Genomic DNA, 14,199 nt, shown 5'->3' on the forward strand with positions numbered 1-14,199 from the left:
AAGCCTACCATACCATGCTCGTGGAGCTTGTTTAAGTCCATAAAGTGCCTTCTTCAACTTGTAGACATGGTTCGGGTGGTTTGGATCTTCGAACCCTTTAGGTTGGCTTACATAAGCTTCTTCATTCAAAATGCCGTTCAAAAAGGCACTTTTCACATCCATTTGATATAGTTTTATGTCCATGTGACAAGCGATAGCAAGTAAAAGTCGGACTGACTCAATCCGGGCAACATGGGCAAATGTCTCATCAAAATCAATTCCTTCAATTTGAGTATACCCTTGAGCAACTAACCTAGCTTTATTTCTCACAACAATCCCAGATTCATCAGTTTTGTTTTTAAAAATCCTTTTGGTTCCAATAACATTCACATTATCAGGTCTGGAAACCAAATCCCACACATCATTCCTAACAAATTGTTCAAGTTCCTCATGCATCGCATCAACCCAAAATTCATCTTTTAAGGCTTCATTTATATTTTTGGGTTCAATGATCGAAACAAAACAAGAATGGCTTACTTGAGAGTATACGGAAGTCATGCATACTAGTCCCATCATTTTCCGATAATCTACCTTCTCCTTTCTTCTAATTTGCATTCCTCCAAATGCTTCTCCAATGATCTGAGATGATGGATGATTTTCTGAATCTTACTGGGAATATCAATCCCTTCATTGGTTACAACATCATCATTTTCAGTATACTCTCCTGGTTCATCATTTGATTCTGCCAGTGCAGGTGTTGTCTCAGGTGTTACAACACCGGGTGCAACATCTGTGTTAGGCAGTGTCTCACTTATGTTCAGTAGCCCATCAATATCATCCTCGATTGTTTTTCCCGTTAGATCTGCAAGATCGTCAAAAACAACGTTAATAGATTCCATAATCGTTCTTGTTCTGAGATTATACACGCGATATGCACGACTATTGGATGAATAACCAAGAAATAAACACTTGTCACTTTTAGAGTCAAACTTTGCAAGATGGTCTCGGTCATTCAAAACATAACATACACACCCAAAAACATGAAAGTACTTCAGGTTTGGCCTCTTTCCCATGATGATTTCATAGGATGTCATAGTAGAACCACTCCTTAAGTACACACGATTTGAAATATGACATGCTGTGTTTAAGGCCTCGGCCCAAAATCGTTTTGAAATATTCTTTGAACTCAACATGACCCTAGCCATTTCTTGCAGTGTCCTATTCTTCTTTTCGGCTATTCCATTTTGTTGAGGAGTCTTAGGGGCCGAAAATTCATGAGTTATCCCTCTCTTTTCACAGAATGATATAAAGTGTGAGTTTTCAAATTCTTTACCATGGTCGGTCCTTATCTTACCAACCCTCAAATCATGTAGATTAGTAATCTTAGCATGTAATTTCTTAAAAACAGCAAATGTGTCGGATTTTTCTCTAAGAAAACTTACCCATGTAAAGCGAGAGAAATCATCCACACAAACACATGAATACTTCTTACCTCCAAGGCTTTCCACTTCCATTGGACCCATAAGATCCATGTGCAAGAGTTCAAGACACCGTGTTGTCCCAAAGTGTTGCAACACTTGATGGGGAACACGTGTTTGCTTACCCTTTTGACATGCACCACAAACATAAGGAATTCCAGAGGATAAATTAGGCATACCTCTCACAGCATCGTACTTACCAAGGTTCTTTAATGTCTTGAAGTTTGCATGACCCAATTTTTGATGCCACAAGTTTAGTTCACTCACTTTTGAATGATTGCACACAGGGTCCTCTCCAAGTTGATAACAATTGTCAGCCGACCTTGTACCTGTCAAAATACATGTATCAGTATTATCAAAAACTTCACAATTGTCTTTATCAAACTTAACATATAAACCATCATCACAAAGTTGACTTATGCTTATTAAGTTTGAGTTAAGTCCTTCGACATAAAGCACATTGTGTAGACTAGGCAGTTCATCAACATTCAAGGTCCCTTTGTCAGCTATTCTTCCTTTAGCACCTCCACCATACGTCACATGACCATTCCTTAGTTCAACATAGTCAGTCAAATAGTCTTTAGAACCTGTCATGTGGCGTGAACAGCCACTGTCAAAGTACCATATTCCTGCAATGTTAGTTTTTAACGAAGTATAAATAACAGAACATTGAATATTAGCCTTTGGCACCCAAACCCTTTTTACCGATGGTTTCCTATTGGCAGTGTTACGCCGGGTGTTGTACAACACCTGTGGCAACACCTGTTCAGATTCCCATCTTTTGTAGTCATCTCTCAATTTAAAACAGTAGGGTTTGATATGACCAGGTCTAAAGCAATAATGGCAGATAAAGTGGCGTTTTCTGGACTTGGAATTCTTTGTAGATATTTGCCTCTTTGATGAAACACCTTTTTCAGTGTATGTAGCATTCGAGATTTCAGCACTTCCTTTGACAAAGACAGTTGGTTTTCTTTCAGTGTTGGAAGACTCTCCTATTTCAAACTGGTGATTCGTATAACCAAGTCCAGCTTTGTCATTCTTTCCAATCATCAAGAGTGAATCAAGTTTGGATGAACTTGAATTAAGCTTCGCAAGAATTTGAGTTGCTTCTCCAAGCTCTTCCTTGACTTTGCATAATTCCAGATCTTTCTTGCTTAAGATTACTTCAAGTCGTGATACTTGTGACTTCAGCTCAGTGTTCTCTTTGGAGAGAATTGCATTCACTTTATTTCTTTTGATCCAGTCTTCATACAATTCTTCATATATTGTCTGCACACTTTCCAGAGTGACTTCATCATCATCTACTTCTTGGTTTTCAGACTGACTTGATTCACCAAGGGTTATAGAATTAAGACACACTGAATTTGAAGAGATGTTGCGACCTGGTATTGCAACACCTGTGGCAACACCCAAAGGATTGATTTGCATTGAACGCTTCTCCTTGATCACAGCAGACAACGATGTGTGATTTTCAGATTCATTTGATCCTTGATCATCATCAGACTCTTCATCACTCAAAGTGACAGCCATGCCTTTGTTTCTCCGAAGTCGATTAGCAGACTCATTGGCATAGTGTCCAAATCCAGAACACTCTTTGCATTGTACTGAGTCCAAATTTCTGACATTTGATTGAATTTGCAATTCAGTTTTTGGTCGAAATTGTCCTTTCATAGGAGTAAACTTTTGAGCTTTTGCAGAAGTGGTGATATTGGGCAACACGGATTTTTGTCCAATTTTCTTCTTATCTCTCATTTTCTTCAAGTAATCATCGAATTTTTTAGTAATTAGAGAGATAGAATCTTCACCTAAATCAAATTCATTCACTTCTTTAGATATTTGAAGGATTTCATCATAAGAGTCAGTTGAAACTTCAAGAGCTATTGTCTTCCCTTTATCCTTCTTTTGTAAATCAAGATTCATCTCAAAAGTTCTGAGGGAACTCATTAATTCATCCAGGTTGATTGTTGAAGTGTCTTTAGATTCTTCAATTGCACAAACTTTGACATTAAATTTCTCAGGTAGAGATCTTAAAACTTTGTTCACCAATCTTTCGTTGGACATGGGATCTCCAAAACTGTGAGCTTCATTAGAAAGTTGTCTCAACCGGCTATCATACTCAAGAATAGACTCCTTGTCCTCCATTCTCAGGCTTTCAAATTTTGATGTCATTATCCTTAGCCTAGTTTTACGCACACTCTCGGATCCTTCACAATGTTTCTGAAGTATATCCCAAGCTTCTTTGGCACAAACACAATTGGTGATTAAATTAAACATCCTTGTGTCAACAGACGAGAATATTGCATTGAGAGCCTTGGAATTAAAATTTGACGTTTGCACTTAATCGATTGTCCATGTACTTTCAGGTTTGAGCCGAGTGTCTCCATCAGCATCCTCAATTTTTGATGGACTCCAACCATCAAGTACACGCTGCCAAGCTCTTTCTTCAATTGATTTAATAAAAACCCTCATCTTTACTTTCGATAATGCATAGTTTGATCCATCCAATACGGGAGGTCTAAAAACAGTGTTTGTTGATGCTTCCATGATCCTTTTCCACCTGGAAAACAAAACAAAACAGGATCTCACTTAGTAGCGTCAAGTGGAGGCTCTGATACCAATTGAAAGTTCCGTTTCCACAGAGTGAATGTGACGAGGGTGAGTGTTGTGTGTATCAGAATGTAGGTGTTGTGCGTAGGTGTTGTAACACCCACGACAACATGCAGCGAAAATTATAGTTTAACACACTAACACGCAACTTGAATGATAACAATACGAGATACGAGAGATAAATTATGCACAAGTATAAAATACTTGTGCGGTGCCTCAGGGCAAAATAATTCACTAGAAAAACTTTTAAGTTTACAAAAACCAATACTAGTGAAAGAGTAAAACAACTCCCTTATTAAGGCGAGTAACAAATTGCATCCTAAAACTCTAACAAACCGTATAACCAAAATACATAGGATGCATCAACTGAGAAGTGAAAAAGTCTTCAAAAATCAGCGCACTAATCAAAACAGTGATTAGGTGTTGTCTTCAGATGTTGTCAGCACTTCACAGCAACACTTTATCAACGACGCGAGATTGCTTCAATCAGAAAGCCTTTTCTTCGTACAAATGCATCTCTGTCTCTCCGAAAGGTTTTTGCTCTATATCGTCCCTCTCTCTCGTTTCTTCTCCTTTGAGTCCTATTTAACATAGAAACCCAATTTCATTAGGAAACAAACTCTTTTTAAAACAAGGATAATATCTTAAAGATATTGTGATATCATATCTTAAAGATATTATGATATCATATCTTAAAAATATTATGAGTCATATCAAATATAATCTTATATCACATATTGAATTTATATGAGATCATATCATCAATTTCGAGATTATTCTCATGTCTAGAAAGGCAAAATATTAAAGATAAAAAAAATATATATCAAGAAATAAAATTCTTTTCAAAAATTTTTTTTTAAAAAATTATGGGCTGCAATGAAATGAATCCAAATTTATTTGGCCAAGCATCAATATGCAATCATTCCCACTTGACTATAAATTTGGGAACTGCGAGTTAAATCTCATGAATACATTTTTTCTGCCTGTCTCTGTAGCCAGTGCCAAGAAAACTGACCCATCGTTAGGAACATCAACAATTTCCTAATGTTGCGAAACGTCAGTTTCTTCCCTGAACTGGAACTGTTTGACCCACTTCAAATGTTGCAACAGTGGAATCAATTCGATTCTGAACCTGGTTTTCTACCTTGTTTTTCATCATTCTCTCCAGTTCAAGTTCCTGAAGTGGCTGATGATTCAAACAGGAATCGTGTTTCAGGTGGGTTTTCGTGTGGTTACTCTTCTTCGGTTTCTGAAGAGGAGAATCGAAGGGATTCTGATGAAAACCACTCTGTTCTTGAAGGGATTGCAGCTGTTGTCGGGGAGCGTGTTCTCTTTGGAAGCCGCGGCGTAGACGTGAATAAGGATAGTTTTTTTAACAACGGCGAAGAGAGGTTTTTTCAAAACATTTCTGTTGATGAGACGAGGAAAGAGGATGATCATGGAGTTGGGGTGAAAAAAAGTTATCGGGGTGTGAGGAAGAGGCCGTGGGGGAGGTGGTCAGCGGAGATACGCGACCGTATAGGGCGGTGCCGCCACTGGCTCGGCACCTTCGATACGGCTGAGGAGGCTGCGCGCGCCTACGACGCGGCGGCGAGGCGGTTGAGGGGTTCCAAAGCCCGGACTAACTTTCAGATACCTCCTGTTTTGCCTCTCCTCTCTCTTAATTCTTGTTCTTGTTCACCATCTTCTGAGACAAAGAAGTCGAGGGCAAATGCAAAATCTGGGAAAGTGCAAAACGTGAGCAAGAAGTGCTGTGTTGTAACTTCTGCTGCGCAACTTTTTAGCTCAGATTCTGCGGTCGAGAGCAGGAGGGGTGTTAATCTGGAGCTTGGTTTGAAGTTTAATGGAGGATTTACTGAGGCAAAAGGGCTTCTTCGTTGATGGCTTATGTCTATGCATGTTTGCCTTGATAATAGTTTCTTGTTTTGACATATATATTCTGGGTTAGCTTTTGAACGTTTAGGGTTTGCACCAAGCTCTTTAGTCGATTTCACAGCCTTTTTCCTCATATTGGTGCATTTTACATGGATAAATCTTAAAGGCCGTGGTCTGTAATTGATTTATATGACGTGAAGCTGGTTCTTGATTATATTTCAGTTTTGAAATAGATTTTGCTTTTATATATATGTGCGACTGTGTGAGGTTCACCAGTTATAACGAGAGAGAATCAAACTAACTTTTGTAATCCAAGAATCAAGAATTACGACTAGATATGGCGGCCCGAATTTATTTTGCGAAGAAAAACAATAATCCAAGAACTATACAACAAGATAAATCTTCAGAAACTCGTGAAATTTAAGCAAAATTCTACTGTTGAGTCAGAGGCAAATCCAAGATTGTGCGGAAATATGATCAGAGGGCCGCCAGGAGCCGAGCCTCCCACGAAAGGCGGGCTACTGGCGCGGCCGGGTGTGAGGATATGGTGTACTGCGTGAGTACCACATCGCGACAATCGATCCATCCGAAGTGGAAACGATAACGAAGATTACAGTACAAAGAGGTGAGAATTGGAGATATTAATGTGCGAGTGATTGATTACTTGCATGCATGATGCAATCATGCTTTGCAGCCGGTCACACATTTCAAACTATCTTTTAACTTCGATTACTCGATCAACCCTAACCATGTATTTACCATCTACCCAAAAATCCCAGTTTTGGTTTTATTTATGTTTTATTTTTGTCAAATTTCAATATTTTTGTCTCACGGGTCGTATTTGTGAGAGGAATTTCTTATCTGGGTAATTCATGAAAAAGTATTACTTAATATGCTAAGAGTGTTACTTTTTATTGTAAATATCTGTAGGGTTGACTCGTCTCACATATTAAGATTCGTGAGACGGTCTCACATGAGACCCACTTTTTATCGTATTTGTGGGTTTTAAAATAGGGTAAAATTATGTAAGCGTGAGTTTATTTCTTTTTAAATATTAATCCATCTTACTAGTCCCAACTTTTATCGCCAAATTTGAGCCAGTCCAACAAAATCTCCTGTCAAATACGAAACACACATTAAATAGCATAACGAAAAACAATTTTTTGTGTCTATTTGGGATTTGGTTAACAAAGTTTTCAATATTTTGAGTTTTATATATTAATATTGATTTTATTGACTTTCGTTTCTATTTCACCGAAGTATTGGCGTGACGTTGAAAAATATTGATATATCCGATATGATGAATAAATCAAAATAGTGGAAAACTAAAAATAAGTATGCAAAACTAAATTTTGAAAATTTAATCAACTAATATCCAAATTTGGATAAGTAAGTGAATAAAAAAAAATTATTTTCTTATAATATAATTATCACAAAAAATCTTATGAGATCGGTTCGACTTGTCTTATAGATATAAACCCGAGAGTCAGATCTCACACGAACCTCAATAATTATTATATTAATCACATGTTAATTACGCAATTATAGCTCAAGTGCGTTAACGATATAATCACAGCATGATTCGATTTTTAACTTTGAAGATATTAATATTAAAATGAGAGGATTGTTTTTGTTGCCATTACGTACCGAAGATGCCCAGAGGAAATTAATATCGCACAAAAAATTAGGGATGTCAATGAGTCCGGGTTTTACCCAGACCCGCAATGGACTCACGTGTATGGGGTGGGTTTGGGCATACTAAATGGGTCATGAGGTGGGTCTCGGGTCCAATTTTTCAGACCCGTCCGGATATGGGGCGGGTCATGGGTTCTATAATACCCGCTCCATACCCGCCCCATATATGTTGATATAAATATTCTAGGGTTTTAGTTTTATTAATTTTCATTTTTTTAGTAGCTCACCTCAACCCTAATGATCTTAGCTATTCTTATGTCAACTGTTGCATTTGAATCTACTTTTAGCAATAATGGAAGAATAACTGATCCTCATCTTAGTAAACTTAAATATTGTCTACTTGCTGATTTTATATTGATCTGTTTAAATTATATTATGACTTATTTTTGGGGATGTCAAGATTTTTTTGGAGAGCTACTAACTCTTTTTTTATGTCATGAAAATACTTTGTTTGTTATTATTAAGTGTGGTCGAAAACATGAATTAATTTGTCACAATTTTGTATTTAGAGGCTTGTCTGTTTCATAATTTAGTAACGTGAGAAGAAATATTACTTTTTTATTTTAAAAAAAATCGGGTCTTACGGGTCTCACGGGTCTACCCAACCCCGTTTCGTATTCGAGGTGGGATGAGTCCAAATAATATTTAACCGGGGTGAGGCGGGTAATAAGTCAAAGTTTTTTTCATGGGGAGGGTCTTGGGTTTAGCCAAACCCACCCCATACCCGTCCCATTGACATCTCTACAAAAAATACGCGAAAAAGCATTAAGAAAAATAAATATAATATCTCATTTCAAGAACAAACATGTATTCACCTAAAATCCCCAAAAAAATATTTGAAAATAAATCCCATAAAATTAATGCACTTAGACTCCAAAAAAATATGGCTCCTAAAATTAACCATCTGCATCTTCATTTATAAGTATCCTAACTATTCAGGTAATACATTTGCTACTGCATAGAGTTACAACTATATATAGGCTAAAAGTTTAATTTGACATAACCTAAATTCAAGGTTAGATCTTACTTAGTGTAGTGTCATTTGTTATTTTTTGTCAAGTTTATTTAACGCCACGATCCGTCGACTAGCTGGCTCCACAAACCACATCGGAGCTCGGAAATTCATCGAACGGGATATTTAGATCGGGAAGAATAGGTAGAGATGTTAGGTCTCTTTCTTGAATTGGTGGCAAGTCAAGCTGCAAATTCAGCACAAGATTATTGAAGGCAAGTTTTTAAGGCTTCTTGTGTCATGAAAAATTTAGGTGTCAAACACACAAATAAAATTAGAATGGGTGAAGAAAATGGCAGCACTTCACCTTCATTCTCTTCAATCTTTCATTCACAGACCTTTGATTCTCCAGATTCGCGCGTAAGGCAGCTATTTCCTGCATCGTGAAAGGGCTATAATTTAAGGTCGTATAAGTATATATGATCTGGAAAGAGGCATTATCGGAAGAAGTAGAATACCCTTTTAAGATCTCTTCTTTCCTTAATTAGCGAGTTTTCTTCTTCCTTTAGTTCAGCCAAGTTCTGGAGATGTATAAGCACCAAATGAGGAACAGCAGTAACAAAATGTGACTATCATTAATATTAACTATGACGGGCTCGGCATGATCAACTTTCGCTAGTGACTATTTCGCATATTATGCAGAAATAGTCCAACCGGGGCCAAAGATGAGGTGTGTCGTCTTTGGACCAATATATGCCTAATAGAAACTAGAATGATTTATCGCACCTTCTTCTTTCTTGACCTCTTGGAGCTTGACTTCTGAGTGCTACTATTAACCTGCGAAAATCAGAGACCGAATATGATCATCAGCTATATCATGTTATGCGATATGTTCGAGTTTGTCCAAAAGTTTGCTTGCATAGAACAATTACAATCTAGTCTATGACTTCGTCGAAGAATTATGTGATTATAACATCGCATTATCGATAGAAAAACTACGACGGATCACGAGACTTGAACAGATAGTCGACAAAAAGGTATCCTATCTAAACCACACAACTCAATGTTTAGCGTGTCAAATAAATCCAAGAAAATTTACACTGAGATCATCTGCAGTGATGGCTAAAGCTTTGAGCACTCGAAAACGGACATGCCTACCCTTCTTTTGGTGGGACAGATTCATTGATTGACCTTGTTTCATCTGGTTTACTTGGAATAGGCCATAAAAGGAAGATATAGAACGAAACCGAAAAGAAAATAAGGAAATTAAGAAGGGTGTCATACAAGGAACCTAATTGTTAGTTGAAGACGATTATTAAACAATATGTTATCAACTTTCAACAAATAAGTTGGTGACAACTAAAAAATGGTCCCCTCCACTTCAACCACATCCATACCATTCAATTTCTCACACATTTTGCACCAAATCACACACTTTACATGATGGCTATCCGAATCCCTTCATGTAAACCATAGTCCTAAATTAATAAATTTGAACTATATAAATTTATCGTCTATATTGCACGCGTGAAAGAAAAAAAAAATAGTTAGCTCTAACCACTAAAAAGTCCTCGATAACGTCATGCCACCATATACACCTTACACACAACATACACAGAGTTAGAAACCACTTCTCCCCGAAAAATCGAATTCATGGGAGATGGCACAAATAATAGCCTTTTACTCTATCACGCCGACACACACAAGCCGGAAACCTGGAACAGACATCCGAAATCAACATTGAAGAGTTGTAAGTCTAAGTTGATCAGTCGATTATTTGGAATACGGTGAACGTGAAAGTTGTATAGTCCGATACCATATCGACACCATTTTTCCCAGAAACTCAATATCATAAGAAGTGACCCAAATAAACTTTTTATAATTTAACATACAGCTTACACCATATACATACTCAAAGTTCAGACAACTTGATTCCAGCCCAACAGTTACATTTAACCTCGTCAGCAAAAAAAAAAAAAACACCATTATCAATCATTTATTCCACAATTTAATTCATTTCATGTTTTAGAAGAATCCCATTTTTCAGTATTTACACTAATCGATACAACATAGGACAAAAAAACTTGGCCTGGTTGTGTGGTGCCTTGAAGTGTTCACCGTATATTGTGTACAAATGGCATTTGTTGGATTCAAGAAAACGACAAGCAAAAGACACATATCACCAATAGATAACGAAGTGGCTGGCAATCAACTTTAAAGATTATGAAATTTAGTGAATTTTTATTACATCTGGCCCCAACTCATTGCTGTCATATTGGAAACTTCATCTAATACCACGAACTCAGCATACAATTCTTCAATACACATTAAACTATAAATACACACATATATATACACATACGTATGTATGTATGTATAAAAATATAATAAAATTAACATATAAAGAGCTCACAACCGCTAACAACACACCACCAAACCAACGCAGACCTAATTGGCTAATTGCCACGAAAACACGCCACCGATTAACCAGGGCTCCACCACCCCCCACCCCCCGCATAAATTGACCAAAATAACCCTCCCTCCAAAATAACATTTATCATGATTCTTTACCAACTTCTAAGCAAAGCCCTATATCTATTTTCTACACAATTCCCCATAAGTTTGAAGGTGGAGATAGCTCCATCTCATACAACTTTGACTTATAAATTATTTTATTTAATTTAATATCAATTGCTCACTAAAATTTTTACTAATCTATCCAGAAAAATGGATTTCCGAAAAAAAATTTATTATTTAATAATTTGTTGATTATAATTATAATATTGGATTTAAATGAAGAACTAATTTATTTATTAAATATAAACATGCTGCTGACCATTAACATGAACTTTCTTGTGGTGAATTGACGAGAGTACCCTCGCATTTAATTATTGGCGTCAAAAAGAAAGGGAAAGGGCTAAGATGGCTGAATCTGACTTCCTCCATACGCGTGTCGCTAGGACAGTAAATATCCATGTTTTCGGGGGTATTTTAGTAAATGACCACACACTCCAATCGAATGAAAACTGACACGAGACACTGACGATTGACGAAGAAACATGAAAGAAACACAGTAGTCCTAGGATAAAGAAGAGGAGAACCCCCGCCGCTGCCGCCTCGCCGAAGGCCGGAGGATTGGGAACATATGTGTACAACGATTAGGAGACTATAATTTCTAGTGTTGAGCGTTTTCGAGTACGAACCTCAGATCTTCTTGCGTGGCATAACTTGGAGAGAGGTGGGAGGCTGGACTCTTCACATCCGCCGCCAGATCCCCCGCTGAGCGAGGTGGCGCCGCTCAATGACAAGGCCGTCGTGGGGCTGTCCCTGTGGCCTGACTTCTTCGGGGCGTTGTTGGGATACAGAGGCTTTGACCTGCGTTGACGCACGCTCCACTCCAGTGGCACGACGGCTGAGTGGAGAGGGAGCGGCGTGGACGCGTGGTGGAGGCGCACCAGGAGCTCCACCACCATGGCGTCGTCTGTCATGGCGGCAGCCACCCATTCCTCGTCGGCACACGTCATGACTGGGATCCGCAGGGGGTTGGTTGGGGGGCTGTGAATTGGACTGGAGAGATGCGAAAAGTGGAAATGGGAATTGTGGGATGGTGGCAAAGAAAAATGTGGTGTGAAGAATCAATTAATATTTTTATTTTTACAGTGATGATAATAATATTAAATAAGACACACATGATGAGGCGTTTTGTGTGTGTGCGCGCGGGTGCTCGCGTATACATATATATATATATATATACATATATATATATATATACAAATATAAAATGTACAAATGAACAAGAAATTATAGACACCGTCACACGAATTTTAAAAACTTGAAGATATGAAATTAGGGGTACGAACAAGTAAGCCAACTCGAAAATACTATTATTTTTCTCCAGAAACAATGACTCTATCCTCTAAACTACATATAAGTTACATTACAATTATAACATTTTATTAATATATATAATTTTTAAAACAGATCATGATACCAAAATTAGTTACTTTAAGTGTCTTAAATTAATAAAATAATATAAACGTCGAACTCGAGGATGTTGCTAAAGGGAATTCGGGTCTGAAATATTATATTCGATAGCTCGTGAACGAAAGCTCCATCCTTAATTCGAGCATTTGGTTTGTAAAATGCTGAAAATAGGTTTGGTCTGTACAACTCGTGCTCAAATCCTTAACCAGTAAGACAAGTGATAATTTATTTTTCAACATTCATGTCAGAGTTTTGAACATTGAAAAATTGAGCTTGTATATGATGAATGACAGAGTTTCTTATATTAATTGACTTTGATCTTTTCCTCTGTCCTTTATATTTTTTTAATACAAAATATTATATTTTTATTTAAAATGTTACTATAATATATAGATTTGATAAATTAAATACGTGGTTGTCGCTATTTATTAGAAAATAATTTTTAATTCTACTACATTACACATAGATTGAATAATATTGATGTACCGGAAGTCAATATTGACTTATATGAAAATAATACAGTAAAAAGTCAAATAAATAATATAATATACAAGTTAAAATCATCATTTAAAATGAATAAAATTCTTATTTTACATTTGACAATTTTTATTTATTAATTAATTAAATTTTCATCTTCATATTTGGGCCAAAACTTAAACCACCAACTTGGCCCAGTTGATAGTTTTAATAAATGCAATTTCTAGCCCAAATTAAGTAGCTATTCTATCAGTATTAGTCCAACATCTGAATATTCACAAAAAGTAATTAAACACATTATTTTATTTTACCAAATAATAAATAGACAAATATGTGGTGTTAAATTTCTCAAATTTAAATTTCAATTATAATCCACATAATATTTGTAGGAGATTTTCAGGAAAATTTATTGCATATTCATAATTTATGTATTTTTTAAAAAAATATGTGTTTTTATCATTCTTCAAAATTTAATATTTAGTAAAATAAAATAACTCATATTATATATATATATATATATATATATAATATATGTAAGGCCCGAGAATTGGATTACCGTAATCTGAAATGATTTGGCGATGATTGATGTGATTATAGACGGAAAAGATTAGACCGGAATAGACGGATTAAAACACGAAATATGTGCGAGGACATAACACCTCGCGCATATGCGCGAGAAGGCCAGTGGCAAAAGACCTCGCGCATATGCGCGATACGGGTGCGCGCATATGCGCGAGAGGTCCAATAGCTAAATGTGATGTCCAGAGAAGTTGGCGCATATGCGCCGAGTAGGGCGCGCATATGCGCGAATGGTAAAATGCCGAGACAGTAAGTCTCGCACATATGCGCGAATGAGAGGCGCGCATATGCGCGAGTCACCGTGAAGCTACGCGCTGAGACTTTGTGTCTCGCGCATATGCGCCGATGGTAGTCGCGCATATGCGCGAGACGCGTATTGCAAAAGAGTGAGCCACGTTTTTATACATGCACGGGATATATATATACATTACCTCCTTCATTCAGAAGTAAGGAAGAGGAAGGAAACGAGGAGAAGAAGCTCCAAGTCCTTACGTGTGAGAATTTGAGCGTTACGCAAAATCCGTCCGTCTGATTTATAATCCGAGTACAGTACCGAGTTCCTAGCGACGACAG

General features: G+C 37.1%; 2 protein-coding genes across 2 annotated transcripts; both read right to left on the reverse strand.

Moving 5' to 3' along the window:
* Nucleotides 1-566: 566 nt before the first annotated feature.
* On the reverse strand, nt 567-3,626 carry LOC142529450 (uncharacterized). Its single transcript, XM_075634986.1, has 3 exons — nt 1,874-3,626; nt 1,637-1,786; nt 567-841 (listed from the first exon to the last, which is right to left on the reverse strand). Exons 1-3 carry the CDS (start codon nt 3,624-3,626, stop codon nt 567-569), a joined length of 2,178 nt encoding a protein of 725 aa, XP_075491101.1.
* A 4,904-nt stretch (nt 3,627-8,530) lies between these two features.
* Nucleotides 8,531-12,251, reverse strand: LOC142529939 (uncharacterized). Its single transcript, XM_075635661.1, has 5 exons — nt 11,790-12,251; nt 9,373-9,423; nt 9,105-9,167; nt 8,954-9,022; nt 8,531-8,833 (listed from the first exon to the last, which is right to left on the reverse strand). Exons 1-5 carry the CDS (start codon nt 12,108-12,110, stop codon nt 8,720-8,722), a joined length of 618 nt encoding a protein of 205 aa, XP_075491776.1. The 5' UTR covers nt 12,111-12,251; the 3' UTR covers nt 8,531-8,719.
* Between the last annotated feature and the right edge of the window lie 1,948 nt (nt 12,252-14,199).

This window comes from Primulina tabacum, chromosome 16 (genome assembly GCF_025594145.1).
Source record: "Primulina tabacum isolate GXHZ01 chromosome 16, ASM2559414v2, whole genome shotgun sequence".
NCBI classification, from domain to species: Eukaryota; Viridiplantae; Streptophyta; class Magnoliopsida; order Lamiales; family Gesneriaceae; genus Primulina; species Primulina tabacum.